General features: G+C 45.6%; 1 protein-coding gene across 4 annotated transcripts in view; it reads left to right on the forward strand.

Moving 5' to 3' along the window:
• Positions 1-1,870: 1,870 nt before the first annotated feature.
• LOC135537245 (patatin-like phospholipase domain-containing protein 6) overlaps positions 1,871-18,414 on the forward strand; it is a 38,878-nt gene continuing 22,334 nt past the window's right edge. For all 4 annotated transcript variants that reach the window (XM_064963429.1, XM_064963434.1, XM_064963431.1 and 1 more), the window contains exons 1-15: positions 1,871-1,952; positions 6,785-6,882; positions 8,292-8,345; positions 9,678-9,765; positions 12,849-12,931; positions 13,048-13,139; positions 13,285-13,425; positions 13,668-13,827; positions 14,281-14,361; positions 15,421-15,549; positions 15,648-15,728; positions 16,042-16,249; positions 16,518-16,618; positions 16,848-17,027; positions 17,548-17,625. In XM_064963429.1, the coding sequence (XP_064819501.1) occupies positions 6,826-6,882; positions 8,292-8,345; positions 9,678-9,765; positions 12,849-12,931; positions 13,048-13,139; positions 13,285-13,425; positions 13,668-13,827; positions 14,281-14,361; positions 15,421-15,549; positions 15,648-15,728; positions 16,042-16,249; positions 16,518-16,618; positions 16,848-17,027; positions 17,548-17,625 (1,533 nt within the window). In that variant the 5' untranslated portion in view covers positions 1,871-1,952; positions 6,785-6,825. The remainder of the gene's footprint in view (positions 1,953-6,784; positions 6,883-8,291; positions 8,346-9,677; positions 9,766-12,848; positions 12,932-13,047; positions 13,140-13,284; positions 13,426-13,667; positions 13,828-14,280; positions 14,362-15,420; positions 15,550-15,647; positions 15,729-16,041; positions 16,250-16,517; positions 16,619-16,847; positions 17,028-17,547; positions 17,626-18,414) is intronic.

Raw genomic sequence — 18,414 nt, forward strand, 5'->3', positions numbered from 1 at the left:
ATATTTACACATGTTAAGTTTGCTGAACATGAACGCAGTTGACAGTGAGATGACATTTCTTTTTTTGCTGAGTTTAGTTACCTCGGCTCACGGCACACTTTTGATACTTGCACTAATGTATGAAATGAGTATTGTGAATGATTTAAGTGTTGTTTGTCGTTAGTTGAGTTTATTTATGTCAATGCTGAATTACTGTATGGATGACATTTGAGTCCTTTAGCAGACACTCTTGTCCAGAGTGACTTACAATTAGTGCATTCATTTTAAGAAAGCTAGGTGAGACAACACATCAATTGTATAATGTTAATTTTCCCTCAACAAAGTATTATTAGCATTTATATAGTATTTGGGGGGGGGGGGTTCAGACAGTTTCGAAAGATGGGCAGGGACTTTGCTGTCCTGACTTTAGAGGGAAGCTTGTTCCACCATTGGGGTGCCAGGACAGAAGAGCTTTGAATGGCCTGAGCGGGAGCTGCCCTCCTGTAGAGGTGGGAGGTTCATGAGACCAGAGGTGGCAGAACGGAGTGCTCGGTTTAGGATGTAGGGTTTGAGCATAGTCTGAAGGAAAGGAGGTGCAGTTCCCCTTGCTGCTCCGTCGGCAAGCATCAGGACCTTGAAGATTATATGAGCTTTGACTGGAAGCCAGTGGAGTATGTGGAGGAGCGGGGCGACATGGCAGAACTTAGGTTGAACACCAGGCGGACTGCACCATTCTGGATAAGTTTCAGGGGTTTGATGGCACAAGCGGGGAGCTCAGCCAAGCAGAGTTGCAGCAGTCTAGATGGGAGATGACAAGTGCCTGGATTGGGACCTGCGCCGCTTCCTGTGTGAGGAAAGGTCGTACTCTATGGATGTTGTAGAGCATGAAACTGCAGGAACGAGTCACTGCTTTGATGTTTGCAGAGAACGACAGGATGTTGTCCAGGGTCACGCCAAGGTTCTTTGCACTCCTGGAGGGGAACACTGTGGATTTGTCAACCGTGATGGAGACGTCTTGAAGCGGGCAAGCCTTTCCCGGGAGGAAGAGCAGCTCTGTTTTGACGAGGTTGAGCTTGAGGTGGTGGGCCGACATCCAAGCTGAGATGTCTGCCAGGCACACAGAGATGCATGTCGCCACCTGGGTGTCAGAAGGGGGAAGGAGAAGAGTAGTTGAGTGTCATCCGCATAGCAATGATAGGAGAGACCATGTGAGGACCGAGTGACTTGGTTTACAGAGAAAAGAGGAGATGGCCTAGCATTTTGGGTGTGGCATTACCCTAGTTAAATGGCCTTTAAACCATAACAATAGTGATTGAATCAATCATCCCTCATTCAATACTAAATACTGAGGAATATCATTATATTTGATAAATTGTTGCCTTATCTTTTCGATCTAATATACATCTTGGTAGATGTCTGAAGATTCTGATTTTAAAAAATGACGCAAAACGTTAATTTAACACTATAATGATGGCACCTGTAGAAGGTGGGCAATGTCATGGGCGACATACCCAGTTGATTGAGATGTATTGTCATTAGTTTGTAGTCAGGTTCAAGGATCCATCATAAATATTTTATTAGCAGCTAACGTGAGTGTTCAGTTATCAATATTGATTTACTAAAATCATGCATGATAATAAACATTGTACAGTACATTTTTGATTTGTTGTCTCTTGTTACTGGTTAGTGTAATCGTCAGTCATATACACCTCGCCAATCACAGGTCTATTTATAGTGTCCCCTTCTCAACCTTGCAGCTCGATTGGCTACTTCTCTCATCTAAAGGTAGGCGGGCTATGTTGCGACATTTCATCCCTGGATGCAGATTGGATTAGATATCCACAATATCAGATTGTTGATTGGCCTGTACGGCTCGTGTAGAATAAAAATAGGAGGAGTTATGATACAGATAATTTCCGCTATTGGTGTTATTTGACAGTACTGTAAAGATTGACGAGAAACACGCAGTTCAGGTAAGGGCGGTTATCGTTTTCACTTAACAGGTCAATAAATATCATGTAATTGCTTGTGGGATGTATGTCGAGCCGCATAAATTGACATATGTATGAGTCTGTGTGTTAGAGATTGTGTCCCCAATGTCCAGATAGTGCGCGGGCTGTGCCAAGCATGTCAATCAATAAGCACTGTCCCTGCGGAGGTCAAAAGACCGCATCTTTGCATTAACCAGATTCTGGTGGCTTTTCTACACGGGCCGACTTGGTAAAATTCGAAAGCGACTGTATTTGTACATTAAATTGGATTTTTTTTCTATGGCTGGTTGGTCTCATCGTAAACGACGATCTAACGTTAGCTGTTGTGTTGGCGTTATCGGTCATCATATGCCACTGCTAACTAGAGGGGACCATAGTTAACGGCTAGCTAGCGAGGTGTATGATGCTTGCCTGCTGTTTCAAAGCGTGTCAATTTAGCTAGCTATACTGTAACCAGGCTACTGAATGTTTTGGTGTAGAGGCACACATTGTAACTGTTAGCTATGTACCTAGCTACAAAATAATGAGATTACTTAATTGAGTTCAAGTTTCTAATGGGCTTTCCAAAACATGTTTGGCCCTGTAGTACTGCTAAGGTAGATCAGTGCTTAGACACGAAATTAGCATAACTTCACCCGTGTCATTACCGTACTCTGCGCAAAAACACACCCACGGTTTGCGCAGGTCCGAACGAGAATGCGGCTATATTAGATTCAAATGAACGAGTTGAGGCACGATCGATTTGATGTGGAGAAAGACAACCCTCTCTGTCACCATCAATTCATCGGACAGGCCCTGTCCCGACTTCTCTGTTTACAAATGTCTCTTTATAGCTACTAAAGGGCCGACCAGGTGATTAATGAGGACTAGTAATGCAACACCACACGCCAGGGTTGCGAATTATGCAACAACTATTTTGACATAGACACCCGAGCTGACCTACTATTGCCACACTGTCCTGCTACGGTTCACGCGACTCATGAGCTACTAATTCATGTCACACGAGCTATAAAGTAGTTTTAACCTACACATTTGAAAACGGTAATATGGTTCATGCTAATTTATAGACTTTTTAGAGAGCAACGGTCAAGTTGGGCCATATCCGTATGCAGGTTTCTGTTCTCTATGACCCTAGTTATTGCTCATCACAGAAAGTTGGCTCAGTCACAGTTCATGTAGTTTCTGTCGTTGCTGCATTGCCCAACTGCCATGCCACAGTAACGATGCCATCCTTATCTGCAATAAAACATGTCCAAGCCCAATCAGTAAGCCATGTAATTGTTGTATAGTTATCTGAAACGAAGCAAGCAAAAAAGGCAAGACCAATTCATTTGAGCAATCTAGTAGGCCTAGCCTATGTTCCAGTCCATTGTCCCCACAGTCGTTTTGTCTGTTCTCTAGGGTCTGACAGGCTGACCCAGTAGAAACAACATGCTATAGGCTGTTGTTGGTGGTGTTAATCCCTGTCCCAGAATGTGCAGTGTACGTAAATAAAACGGGCTTGGTTGTGCTATTCTTGCTCCTGGTGTGAGTGGAGGAGGAATGACGAGAGAGGGAAAGGGAGTTAGTCCATGCCTGGCCTTGGGACATCAACACTGGCAGCATTGTTTTTATGAGGACAATGGGAATAGCCCCCCAGCTATATGGAGGTGTTACCGGAGAGTGTGAGAGAGACACTTCTAGTGTCGGCTTCTGCTAGAGGAGATTTGTAACATTTACTCTTTTCACTGACAGTGATCTTATTACTCTGTAATAATTCTGCTAGCCTTGTAGTAGTAGAGTTTAATGAATGCAATAGAGTTAGCATGGGCCTACGTGTTACACAATAGTATATACACTGACAACCCTTAATGTTCACTGAGGTGGCGCGAAGGGACACGGACACTCGCTCTTGGGATCATTGGACACGCAGTACTTTATGTTTGCCTGATTGATTGTATTTCATCATTCGAGAGCACATTCTGTCCACGACCAAAGCCTAGCACTGTGAGTGAGGGGCAGGGAAAATGTCATGATGAGCAAGTGGAAACGTGTATGTTTTCCATTCTATATGATTAACCCTTGGCCTCCTTGTTGTCTATACAGCACAGACCAGCAGAGCATGTGATGTTTCCAGAGCCAGACAGTACTGCGTGGTATAATGGCTCGGCCTAGTTTACCATGGCATTTCATTAACAAGGGCATTCATAAACATAGGGATATGCCGTAGTTTGGGTACTTAAAAAAAAAAAAAGAGAGAGAGAGAGAGAGAGAATAAAAAATATATTGGACTGGTAACCATAAGGTTGCTAGATCGAATCCCTGACCTGAAAGGTTAAAGGTCTGTCGTTCTGCCCTTGAACAAGGCAGTTAACCCAGTGTTCCTAGGCCGTCATTGAAAATAAGAATTTGTTCTTAACTGCTTTGCCTAGTTAAAAAAATATAAAAAAATGGCCTCTGGTTCCTAGACCATGATGTCATAGATTATCCCTTTAGCTGGAGTTCAGAAAGTATTCAGATCCCTTCACGTTTTTCACATTTTGTCTAAAATTGATGAGAATTTTTTTTTTATCCATCCACACAATAACCCATAATGACAAAGCAAAACAGGTTTAAAAAATTTGTATTCAGATCCTTTACTCTGTAATTTGTTGAAGCCGCTTTGGCACCGATTACAACAAGGAGTCTTCTTGGGTATGAAGCTACAAGCTTGGCACACCTGTATTTGGGGAGTTTCTCCCATTTTTCTCTGCAGATCCTCTGAAGCTCTGTCAGGTTGGTTGGGGAGCGTTTCTGCACAGTTATTTCCAAGTCTCTCCAGATATGTTAGATCGGGTTCAAGTCTGGGTGCTGGCTGGGTCACTCAAGGACATTGAGACTTGTCCCAAAGCCACCCCCGCGTTGTCTTGGCTATGTGCTTAAGGTTGTTGTCCTGCTTGAAGGTCAACCTTCACCCCAGTCTGAGATCCTGAGCAGATTTTCATCAAGGATCTCTCTGTACTTTGCTCTTTTCCTCAATCCTGACTAGTCTCCCAGTCCCTGCAGTTGAAAAACATCCCCAAAGCATGATGATGCTGAAGTTCAATCTTGGTTTCATCAAACCAGAGAATCTTGTTTCTCATAGTCTGAGAGTTCTTTAGTTGCCTTTTGGTAAACTCCAAGCAGGTTTTCATGTGCCTTTTACTGAGGAGTGACTTTCGTCTGGCTACTCTACCATAAAAGCCTGATTGGTGGAGTGCTGCAGAGATCGTTGTCCTTCTGGAAGGTTCTCCCATCTCCATAGAGGAACTCTGGAGCTCTGTCAGAGTGACCATCAAGTTCTTGGTCACCTCCCTGACTAAGTCCATTCTCCCCTGATTGCTCAGTTTGGCCTCATGGCTTGGTTTTTGCTCTGACATGCACTGTCATCAGTGGGACCTTTTTATATAGACAGGTCTGTGACTTTCCAAATCATGTCCAATCAATTGAATTTACCACAGGTGGACCCCAATCAAGTTGTCCAAACATCTCAAGGATGATCACTGGAAACAGGATGCATCTGAGCTCAATTTCATTGCAAAGGGTCTGAATAATTATGTCAATAAGGTATTTCTGTTTTTTTATTTTTAATACGTTTCTCTCTCTCAAAAAAAAGTGGCTGCGTCATTATGGGGTATTGTGTGTAGATTGAGGATTTCTTCAAATTGGATCTATTTTAGAATAAAACTGTGACGTAACAAAATGTGGGGAAGGGAATGCACTGAACTTTCCCAATGCACTGTAGTAGGCCTTAACCATATCACATTAGCTTGTATGGCTAAATATCTTTCTGTTTGCCTAGCTAGGGTATGTTTGCTCAGTTTCAGTGGGAGTCAATGGATGTTTGAATGCAAAGCTAGCTGCTTATTTGTGTCAACAAATGGTTTAAGAGAGCGAGAGGGAGGGATGGAGAAAGGGGGAGATGGTGGAGGGTCTGGAACGTCTGCTGTGATAAATGGATGGAGTGGGAGGAAGAAAAGTTAAGAGGCGAGATGAAGGGAACAGATGGGGGTGGAGTTTCATTGGTCAGGGCTAGGCCTAAATCCCAGGAGTATTAACCCAAATAGGGCTGGGGGGGTAAACCCTCTTAGAGGACCAGCCCTCGGGGAGATGGTGGTGGTGGGGGGGGGGGTAGTCCAATGCCAACTGGGCACGGCAAGATTGTCTGTCTCTCTCTGGATCATGTGTCCCAAATGCCACCCTGTTACCTATATGGTGCACTACATTTGATTAGTGCTCAGTTCAAAAGTAGTTCACTGTGTTGGGAACAGGATGCCCTTTGGGATGTTGCCTGTGTGTCATTGGAGCACTGTTATTATCTCTAATTCCGTTTGGGACTGGGAGAGGATCATTTTGCCAGTTTCAGTGGGGGAGGGGAACGGATGGGGATTGGCTGAGAGGCTCTGCTGTTTATGCATAAACACATATACAGTACGTATCTATAAACAGCAGTACCTCTCAGAAACCTGGATAGGAGACTTTCCCAAAGTTCCCAGGTTTTCCAGGAGCATTCTGGAATTCCTGCTTGTTGCCTCCTGATTCAGGGACTTTTCCAACCTGGGATTTCTGGAAAACCTGGACATTTTAAGAAAATAACCAGAATTTCGCAACCCTAAACCTGGACAACCTTTACAAAGAGCAATGAGTCATAATTGCATACTAGAAAGTATTTAGAATAATTTTGTTAGTCATTGCTCTTCGTAAAAGTCCAGGTTTCTCTTCCAAGCTACTAAAAAGCTATTTGCTTTACTGCTTGTGTGTGAGACGTAAACTGTAGCCTGCATGTCTAATGCCAACATCCTGTTTTGTCTCCTTAGAGGCCGTTGATGGACCAGCCTGGTGAAGAGGCGGGGTTAGAATGGGACAGAGCACCTCGGAACAAGAGGGCCAAGAACATGCAGATGCCCCTCTGGAAGTAAGAACACAATTCTGTCCTCTACCACTTACTCTGGCCCCCTTGACCTCACCAACTACTACAGTACCGCTTCCATAGAGAGAGAGAGAGAGTGTGTGAGGGGATACCTAGTCAGTTGCACAACTGTATTAATTCAACCGAAATGTCTTCTGCAGTATGTACAGTATCCACCATCTCTCAGACCATAACCATCAATAACTGCAGCTGAGTCCTTTTCTCTTTCGTCTCTTCTCCTGATCAATAAGCACTGACCGCCCTTCTCCTCCAGCTCAGTCACTGATTGGCTGAGAGCCAGAGTACTAAAAGCCCATTGGACTTGCCCCATAGTTATACACATTCTGATTGGCCATGTGACAAGTGGTCAACTCAGCCATCCCCTTCTCTCTCACACACGCACACACACACACTCACACACTTTCTATTGCAGCAACACTGTATATAAGCTTATCCCTGAGCTAGGATCTCCACTCCTTCAATGAGTCATATAGGGCCTAGTCTTAATCAGTGAAGGAATTAGAACAGGGAAGGTCCGTTTGGCAGGACATCACTCAAGTTCTACGATATCCTTCTAGGGAAAAAAAGAGTCCTATTTATTTGAAGTTAAAGTGACCTCAAAAGACAAGAGACTCTCACTGTAATTTCTCTGCTATGGTCCCCAACTGTGTGGTTGTGTATGGCATAGGGGTTAGACATCTCTTGGCTCTCTCACTCGTTCCTTCGGTCTCTTGTATGCTCTCTCTCGTTTCCTAATTCCCTTTTTATCTTTCTAATTTGCTCTGTTTCTTGTTCGCATGCAGGCTATTAGATTGCACCATGTCTCAATGAGATCTGTGGTATTGTCTGGTGCAGCAGAGTAAAGAAGTAGCAGTCACTTTTCCTATTATTGGTCTCCGAGCCAGGCTGGCATGGGTGCAAGGCAACTCAACCAATATTGGCAGAAGGCAATTAGGCTTACTGTATAATAATAATAATGATCATCATCAAAGGTGTTGTTTGGGAGTTATGTTGTCCCATATATTTATATGGAGCTGTTTGAGTTAAGCTGGGTAAAGAAGGGAAGGAGGACTGAACAAGTGGATTGGGGTGCTGACAAAAGAGGATGTTGAGGATAAATAGTTAGGCCAAACTAAACACATTGGGTGACCGGATGTGTTTAAAAGCCCCTCTGGGAATCGTCAGACCTGATTCAACCCAGATGAAACATTTTTACTTCATCATTCCTCCTTCTCCTCTGCCATTCCGTTCCCTGGGCATGGCAAATCCCAGAGCCTGAATTCCTTTACACGGCAGTTATTTCACTCAGTAACAGATCTTTCCCAGCTCTGGATAAAAGTTCCCTGTCTACATTGTATATAGGCTATTTTACATGGTTGTTCACTTCTCTTTTTTTTTTTTTTGTCTACCAACAGGAAGGGTTTAATAACATCAAGGCGTTTGTGGAGGAAGAGCTACAGACGAGCATGGTTCGTTCGTATGTTGTGGTCTGGTGTGCAGTGTTTCATTCCATTAAGTCGTTCTAATTATGCTTTAATCAGCGGCTGCACCTCTCTCTCTGTCCGTCTCTCTTACATCTCTCTCTGTCCGTCTCTCTTACATCTCTCTCTGTCCGTCTCTCTTACATCTCTCTCTGTCCGTCTCTCTTACATCTCTCTCTGTCCGTCTCTCTTACATCTCTCTCTCTGTCCGTCTCTCTTACATCTCTCTCTCTGTCCGTCTCTCTTACATCTCTCTCTGTCCGTCTCTCTTACATCTCTCTCTGTCCGTCTCTCTTGCATCTCTCTCTCTCTGTCCGTCTCTCTTGCATCTCTCTCTCTCTCTGTCCGTCTCTCTTGCATCTCTCTCTCTCTCTGTCCGTCTCTCTTGCATCTCTCTCTCTCTCTGTCCGTCTCTCTTGCATCTCTCTCTCTCTGTCCGTCTCTCTTGTCCGTCCGTCTCTCTTGCATCTCTCTCTCTCTCTGTCTGTCTCTCTTGTCTCTCTTGCATCTCTCTCTCTCTCTCTCTCTTTCCGTCTCTCTTGCATCTCTCTCTCTCTCTCTCTCTGTCCGTCTCTCTTGCATCTCTCTCTCTCTCTGTCCGTCTCTCTTGCATCTCTCTCTCTCTCTCTCTCCGTCTCTCTGTCCGTCTCTCTTGCATCTCTCTCTCTCTCTCTCTGTCCCGTCTCTTTGCATCTCTCTCTCTCTCTCTGTCCGTCTCTCTTGCATCTCTCTCTCTCTCTGTCCGTCTCTCTTGCATCTCTCTCTCTCTCTCTCTCTCTCTTGCATCTCTCTCTTGCATCTCTCTCTCTCTCTGTCCGTCTCTCTTGCATCTCTCTCTCTCTCCGTCTCTCTTGCATCTCTCTCTCTCTCTGTCCGTCTCTCTTGCATCTCTCTCTCTCTCTCTCTCTCTCTCTCTGTCCGTCTCTCTTGCATCTCTCTCTCTCTGTCCGTCTCTCTCTCTCTCTCTGTCCGTCTCTCTTGCATCTCTCTCTCTCTCTCTCTCTCTGTCCGTCTCTCTTGCATCTCTCTCTCTCTCTCTCTGTCCGTCTCTCTTGCATCTCTCTCTCTCTCTCTGTCCGTCTCTCTTGCATCTCTCTCTCTCTCTCTCTCTCTCTCTCTCTCTGTCCGTCTCTCTTGCATCTCTCTCTCTCTCTCTCTCTCTCTCTCTCTCTCTGTCCGTCTCTCTTGCATCTCTCTCTCTCTCTCTCTCTCTCTCTGTCCGTCTCTCTTGCATCTCTCTCTCTCTCTGTCCGTCTCTCTTGCATCTCTCTTACATCTCTCTCTCTACGTCTCGCTCCCTCTGTCCATGTCTCTCTCTAGATGATGGGGATGGTGATTGGTGCGGGCATCGCCATAATCCTCATCGCCATCCTCATCTTCTTCATGCTGCGGAGGATCCAGCTCAGAAGTACGTGTCACATTCTCTCTCCAATGTGTTTTCTCAGATAATTATTAAATGAAATAAATGCTAGCTTCAGGTACTCTAGCGATTGCCCTTCACTTACACCTAAGAACCTTGGGGTGCTGTCCACGACCCCCGAAGAATTTGGTTGACCGAAAGTCGTCGATTGTGTCTTTGTCCATAAACACTATATGGCCAAAAGTATGTGGACACCCCATCAAATTAGTATATTCAGCTATTTCAGCCACACCCATTGCTGACAGGTGTATAAAATCGAGCACACAGCCATGTACTGTCCATAGACAAACATTGGTAGTAGATTGTCCTGTACGGAAGAGCTCCGTTACTTTCAATGTGGCACGATCATAGGATTCCACCTTTCCAACAAGTTAGTTCATCAAATTTGTACCCTGCTAGAGCTGCCGCGGTCAATTGTAAGTGCAGTTATTGTAAAGCGGCAACGTCTAGGAGCAACAACAGATCAGCGGCAAAGTGGTAGGCCTCACAAGCTCATAGAACGGGACTGCCAAGTGTTGAGGAGCATGGGGCATAAAAATTGTCTGTCCTCGGTTACAATACTCACTACTGAGTTCCAAACTGCCTCTCGAAGCAACGTCAGCACAAGAACTGTTCGTCGGGAGCTTCATGAAATGTGTTTCCATGGTCGAGAAACTGCAGAAAAGCCTAAGATCGCCATGCACAATGCCAAGCCTCGGCTGGAGTGGTGTAAAGCTCGCCTCCATTGGACACTGGAACAGTGGAAACGCATTCTCTGGAGTGATGAATCACGCTTCACCATCTGGCAGTCGGACGGACTAATCTGTTTGGCGGATGCCAGGTGTGGAAGAACTTGAATGGGCTGCACAGAGCCCTGACGTCAACCCCATCAAACACCTTTGGGATGAATTGGAACACCGACTGCGAGCCATGCCTAATCGCCCAACATCAGTGCCCGACCTCACTAATTCTCTTCTGGCTGAATGGAAGCAAGACCCGGCAGCAATGTTCCAACATCTAGTGGAAAACCTTCCCAGAAAAGTGGAGGCTGTTATAGCAGAAAAGGGGGGGACCAACTCCATATTAATGCCCATGATTTTGGAATGAGATGTTCGACGAGCAGGTGTTCACATACTTTTAGTCATGTAGGGTGTGTGTCTATACACTAGGTTTGAATAAAATCAACTATATGTACTGAACTTGTCTGATACTTTAAGCACACTGTTTGGTTTAAATAGTTAAGACACATGACCCTTGAGGAAGCCAGGGATCAAGATAGCCTAAATAATTTCCTGACCCTCCCGCTTACCTTCGCAGATTCTGCCATTAAGCTCCTGAAGTTGCCGTTAATAGGCAACACCAGGGGTCGGCAACCTTTTCCATTTGGAGTACCAATTTATCTTAACATTTCTACCGCTCTGCGTGGCAGTTATGATTTTTGTATGCACATTTTCGTGAAACAGTTTCATTTAATTTATAATAATCTTTGTATTTCAAAGTCATTGTCATGTGGTTAATCTAAATGATATTGAAATCTAAATGAAAATGATACAAATCTAAAAGCGACTATTGCCATTGCCAATTATGTACAAATTGCCTACATAAAGCCAGCAAATAAAAACATTGCAGCCTGCAGGTAGAAAATATCCTGATTTTTAAAAATATAAGTATCCTATCAATTACGTTGGCAATGCATGGCCTGTCTGCAATGAACTTGAAACAATTTATCAACTGTGTCCTGCAGAAGCTTCTGCTAGCAAACTTGTAACATTGGATAAAATACTCTGGGCCCTCAGTTTCCTCCTCCAGTGATCTCGAGACAGACACAGCTGTAGGCTATTTGTGCAAGGGATAAGAATTAATCCAGGTATTTTATGACATTTCCACTGGATCAGAGCATTAGATGTTTCCCTTTCATGCTGAGTGGTTATCGAAAGGGAGAGAGCTGGAAATATTTTTCAAATGCATTGACAAACTATTGTCATTCTCACACTTTTGTTAACCTTCTCTTTGAGGTGAAGAAAGCATTTCTTTGAGAAGCAAAACAGCTTATGGTGAGTGAGTTAAGACAATCAGAAATACTATCAGACATCCCCAAATGGGCACATTTTATAGGCCACCATTAGTGCGCACGCAGGCCAGGGAGCCTAGGCCTACTTCTATATGCGTAATCAGGTGCACGTCCTTACTCAACATTGACAGGTGTGTTCCAAACAAAAGACAATTAATAAATTGACAATTTGTAAATGGAATGAAATGAACCAACTTTTTTCTCACAAGTGTAGCATAGGCTGTGAGTACTGTAAACAACGTGTCCACTCCGACAATGAGAACGGTCAACGACTGTAGACCTAATAATAATATTTTAACAGAAATTACCATAAACAAACAGACATTGTAGATTGGGACTTAACGGTAAATGTTGGTTACTACTGGTGATGTCTGTAATGTGGAATTGATAGACACTTAAAATCAAAGGGCAAAGAATTCACACAATTAATTTATGAAACAATGAATGTATACGAAATGGTGGGAAAGAGCCCATTCTGGAGAGAGACATGCATTTTAGCCACATCCCCTCTGCCTCCTCGGACCGTGGCATCCCCTCTGCCTCCTCGGACCGTGGCATCCCCTCTGCCTCCTCGGACCGTGGCATCCCCTCTGCCTCCTCGGACCGTGGCATCCCCTCTGCCTCCTCGGACCGTGGCATCCCCTCTGCCTCCTCGGACCGTGGCATCCCCTCTGCCTCCTCGTTGGATTAGTCCACTGAGACAGGCGCCAATCAGGCCGGTGTCTCGTGTGCCATGGAATCTTTTTAAAATCCATTTGCAACTGCTCAACTAAAAAATCTTGGTCGACCAACAGCCTGTTTACCAAACAATCGTCCAGTCAACTAAATGGGGTCAGCCCAATAACTTTATATTTATGTTTAGTTAATTTCAGTTTTGCTAGTGAATATATGGTTTTAGCTTACATTACAGCATTGTATAGCGTCTTAAAATGTTCATACGAGTACTTTATCTTGCTCACATTGACTTACTGTTTGTGTCCGTGCTCTAGTATCTCCATATGTGTGTTTTAACTTCTCACAGACCTGCAAGCCCAGGAGGCCCCCAAGTATCGATTCCGCAAGAGGGACAAGGTCATGTTCTATGGGCGAAAGATCATGCGCAAGGTTAGTGGCAGTGGTGGGATGCGTTTTGGGGATTCTAACAAAGTAAAATGGTACCCTTTTTTGTTCGACAATGCGTCTTTTTGCCATAGTTGCCCTTTGACCTCTTGCTCTCACAGGTGTCCCAGTCCACCTCTTCCCTGGTGGGCACAGCCTCCTCCTCGCGCCCACGACTCAAAAAGAAGCAGAAAATGCTCAACATTGCCAAAAAGTGTGTGAACACGGTTTGCCCTGTCTACTCTACTGATATCCATGACTTACTTGGTGACTACAGAGTAGAGAACAATAGTCTGTTATACATTTATCCTCCTGCTTTCCCATCCTTCTCTCCATCCCTCCCCCTCTCTTCCCTCCAGGATTCTGCGTTTTAAGAAGGAGGTGCCCACCCTGGTAGCTAAGGAGCCTCCTCCCTCAGTGCTGGAGGCCGACCTTACAGAGTTTGACGTGGCCAACTCCCACCTGCCCTCCGAGGTGCTCTACATGCTCAAGAACGTCCGGTACGTAGGGACTTCTCCGAGTTTCTGTGTGTGTGTAGAGTGTACTCTGTGTGTGTTAAGATGCTGTGGAGTCCTTATCTATACGGAGGAGACGTGTGTGTTTGAAAGTATCTAATCCGCCATGTATCATGGGTAGATTGTGACTGACTGCTCTACAAATAATATTGAGTAGTTATTTATGATGCAAGGTGATGTATGTCTGTAGTAATCTCTCCATCTCTACCCCCGACCCCCCCCCGCAGTGTGCTGGGCCACTTTGAGAAGCCTCTGTTCCTGGAGCTGTGTAAACACATGGTGTTCCTGCAGTTTCAACAGGGAGAGTACGTCTTCAGACCGGGCCAGCCTGACAGCAGCATCTACGTGGTGCAGGACGGAAAACTAGAACTGTGCCTTACTGGAATGGTGCGAGAGAGTGTGTGTGTGTATTGGGGGGGGGGGCAGACAGACAGACATTTACATTTTCTTGTTTTTTTGCCTTCTGTGCAAATGAGCCTCACCCATGCTAACGAGTAAATAGGGACTTTATAAGGGGTCTACAGTTCTCTAACAATTAACTCTCTAGTAGGACATTATCTAATAGGTGTTAATCATTATTTATTGACTCAGATTATCCCAATGTGGAGGAAAAGGCAAAAATGGAATGTTCTCGGAATTTAGAAAGTTATGACCACGATAAACTTGCATTTGGGCAAAGATTGGAATGACTTAACATGAACAGAATGTTTTCAAGATATCTGTCAATTGTACAGTTTGCCTGTTTTTCTGTGTTTTTTTTTTTAAACACAAAAATGTACGTGTCTTTTGTCTATGTTAATTTGTTATGACATACTCTGTTTTACCCCTGTGTGTTTTTAGGACGGCAAGGACGGTGTGGTGAAGGAGGTGTACCCCGGAGACAGTGTCCACAGCCTCCTCAGCATCCTGGACGTCATCACCGTAAGACACGCCCACTTCCTGTCCCACATTCCACACTCCCTAAATCACCAAACGCGTGTCGTTTCTTGTTTGAGTCACCCCTTTGTCTTTCCCTTTCACGTTTCAGTCAGACATTTGAACTTAGTCAAGGAACAAGTCAGGGCAATCTAGTGTTGAATCATAGCCTCCAAAGCTGAGGCTAAGTTGAATCCTATCAAAATCATGATGATTTCGCAATTTAATGTTATATCATGAAGCACTATGTGTGGCTTAAGTCAGCTTTGACTTTTGGTGGGATTTTTTAAACTTCCAATAAGTATACAATGAGCTATTAAACACACGACCCTTTACAGTCAAGAGGAGTTGGTAGCTAGAATGTAACTCCTATATTTAGTCCTGGGAAAACTTACTGACACAAACATCCATAAGCCCTTGCTTTATGGCTTAGAAATGGAAAATGTCTCTAAAGCAATGGTTTCTGCTGGTGTGTTCTGCTAGTTTTCTCTTCTTGGTTTGAGACTATAAACATTTTGTTAAGTAGTTCAGTTCTTTGTTAGTGCGTGGGTCACAGGGACATTTTAAAAAGGCTTCACCCAAGTCACTGTAGCAAAACGGCTGCTTTCATTTTTCATTGACTGCTATATGGTCTCCCGATTGGCTTAGCGGTCTAAGAAAGTGCATCGCAGTGCTCGAGGTGTTACAACCCGGGATCGAACCTGGGTCTGTAGTATCACAACCGGCCGTGATCGGGAGTCCCATAGGGCAGTGCACAATTTGGCCCTGCGTCGTCCGGGTTAGGGGTGAGTTTGGCCCAAGTAGGCCGTCATTGTAAAATAAAAGTGTGCTCTTAACTGACTTGCCTAGTTAAATAAATAGGAGAGTGATGAAAGAGCCTTGTCATTGTGTTTGTTTCAGGTACACCTAGCTAGCATGTGAAAACCACTCCCAACACAAACTTCCCCTCCCTTTACTGTTAAAAATAGGAACTTGTAAAATGTCTCAAGTCTCCAAAATGTCTGTAAAGTCACTAATATTGAGTTAGTACAGTATATTCTAAGAGTGTGTGTGTGTGTGTTTCAGGGACACCAGAAGCCGTACAGGACGGTGTCGGCGCGGGCGGCTGAGGTGTCCACCGTACTGCGTCTACCTGTCGAGGCCTTCCTCTCCATCTTCGAGAAGTACCCTGAGAGCCTGGTGCGGGTTGTCCAGGTAAGCTGTAGTGTGTGTGTGTGTTTGTCACTAGGTGTGGATGTGTGTTTTCTCTTAGTGTTCACGTGACCTTTTCCTCCCTCTGTCTTCTCATGCAGATCATCATGGTTCGTCTCCAAAGAGTAACAGTTTTGGCGCTGCACAACTACCTAGGGCTCACCAACGAGCTCTTTAGCCACGTGCGTCAAGCTCCCCTTACACACACACACACACACACAGCGCCACGGTTCATCATACCACCCAGATTCTCAAACACACACCCACACATGGACATTCTGTTTGTTACTTCATCTACCAGGAATGCTACTTCGTTAGCTGAAGCTACATCAGACATGCTGTTTTCATTACGATTAAGTCATTCAACGCTGACGCTACCGCTAGTCACTTTCCAATGCTGACCTGGTAATTATAACGATGCTAATTCAACGCTAGCCTGCCTTCATTGACCCTAACCTCTCTCCCCCCCATGCCCCTGTCCTCCCCTTCCTATAGGAAATGCAGCTCCTGCGCCTGCTGCCCCTGTCCCCCCACCCCGTGCCTCGCACCAGCCCCCAGCGCCACGGCAAGCGTTTCGGGAGCCTGACCGTGCCCGTGGAGGACCGCGAGGCCGCCGTGAAGGACGCACCAGATCCTGGGAAGGATGGAGCCACAGTTCCACCAACCCTCAGCAGGACCATCTCCATGCCTGTCGACATCGCTGGTGACTAACTCTTTCTGTCGGTCTCTCGATCCCTCTCTCTGTCCTCTTCCGTTCTTTTCTCTCTGTCCGTATGGTAACATCGACATTCTTAGTCTGTAACTTTAGCTCTGTGGCTTCAGTCCAGTTTTTACTGCATGTTAGGGACCTCATTTGACATTAGTGCACTTTATGTTCCTAGTATGTAACTTAGCTCTGTTGCTTCTCAGACTGTTGACTGTGGCATTTACACGTGTGTGTGTGTGTGTGTGTGTGTGGTGTCTACACACAGGCATGCAGAAGAATCTGCGGTCGGATTTCGACATGGCCTACGAGAGAGGACGGATTTCAGTTTCCGCTGAGGACGGCAACACGCCACCCACCTATACACGGGTTAGCATACACGCATGCATGCGCTCACACACACACAGTTGGATATTAGTGACATGTGTATAGAACATGTTTTTACATTTGCAATCAAATCAAAAATGCACATTTGCACTTCAACGTAGACCACTAACTCTTATCTTTGTACATCACAGTTCTGCACTTCCTAGTAGACCAGGCAAAGGGTACAGTAATTGACATTCATGTCCCTCCATGTTTTCTGTTTCTTTCCCAGGATCAGCGGGAGAGGAGGGTGACCGTAGACGAGGTGCCTTCGGGGGTGTACCTGTACCCTGAGGAGGACGGGGGTCCGGACAATCAGTTCTCACCAGGACCAGGACCTGTCCCCGGTCGCCCCAGCCCTGCCCTGTTTGAGGAGGCGCTGAAGGAGCTCCTCAAACTCATGAGGATAGAGGTTAGTACTAACTACTACTTAGTAACCTTCGACTGACCATGTACTATCTATGCAACCATGACTAGTATCAATGTAATCATGTGTTATTTATCTGATTATTGTGTTAAACTGTCACCAAGTTACTTTGTCCTTTGGGATAATGTACCATGTCTAGATGAGACATTTTGAAACGCAAAACCCAAGTGTTCTTATTGGACAATTTCAAGTAGTACCTCCCCATTTCAAAACATGTCTCCTTACTGGACATCACCCAGCACTTTCTCCCTCTGACTCTTTATCTAAGCTTCTTACAGTTCCATTTCACAATCTACTGTTATGGTTGGCGCCGAGCATCTGAAATGTACGATATTGAAAGTTCTGTCTCCTTCCGTATCTTTGCCAACCCTCTTGATTTGCAGCCCAGGGGAGCAAAAAGGGAATCCAGATGTTGTTTCACCACCAAGAGTCTTTCCTCATTCCCTCCCTCAAACGCTCTCACTCTTTCTTTCTCTCGTTCTGTTCTTTTTCCTTCTTCTGCCAGGACCCTGCTCTGCTGAATGGGAGAGTGACTCTGCACCACGCCAAGGCAGGAACCGTGCTGGCTAGACAAGGAGACCAGGTACTACTGAGGCTTGGAGAGAGGGAAGGTGTCTTTCCTCTCCTCTGTTTGTTTTAATGCAGGTTGACGTTTATTGTCATGAATCTTGCCATGCAGAACTGAGCTATTTCCGCTAGATGGGCCAGCTGCAAAGTCAAAGTTGTTTATATCTCACGACAATACATACCAACCTGACTGTTTAATCACCCATTCTGCAATATCGAAAACCTATCATCCCTTAATGTTTTCCTTGACATCTTTCCCCGTCCAAGTCCCTCTTTCCCATATACTTTATTCTCTCCTCCCCCCCTCCTCTACTCTCCTTCCCCCCTCCTCTATTCTCCTCCCCAGCTCCTTCCCCCTCCTCTATTCTCCTCCCCAGCTCCTTCCCCCTCCTCTACTCTCCTTCCCCCTCCTCTATTCTCCTCCCCAGCTCCTTCCCCCCTCCTCTATTCTCCTCCCCAGCTCCTTCCCCCCTCCTCTAATCTCCTCCCCAGCTCCCCTCCTCCCCAGCTCCTTCCCCCTCTAATTCTCCCCAGCTCCCCAGCTCCTTCCCCCTCCTCTAGCTCCTTCCCCCTCCTCTATCTCCTCCCCAGCTCCTTCTCCTCCCCAGCTCCTTCCCCCTCCTCTAATCTCCTCCCCAGCTCCTTCTCCTCCCCAGCTCCTTCCCCCTCCTCTAATCTCCTCCCCAGCTCCTTCTCCTCCCCAGCTCCTTCCCCCCTCCTCTAATCTCCTCCCCAGCTCCTTCTCCTCCCCAGCTCCTTCCCCCTCCTCTATTCTCCTCCCCAGCTCCTTCCCCCCTCCTCTAAT

The sequence above is a fragment of the Oncorhynchus masou genome, chromosome 5, assembly GCF_036934945.1.
Source record: "Oncorhynchus masou masou isolate Uvic2021 chromosome 5, UVic_Omas_1.1, whole genome shotgun sequence".
NCBI classification, from domain to species: domain Eukaryota; kingdom Metazoa; phylum Chordata; class Actinopteri; order Salmoniformes; family Salmonidae; genus Oncorhynchus; species Oncorhynchus masou.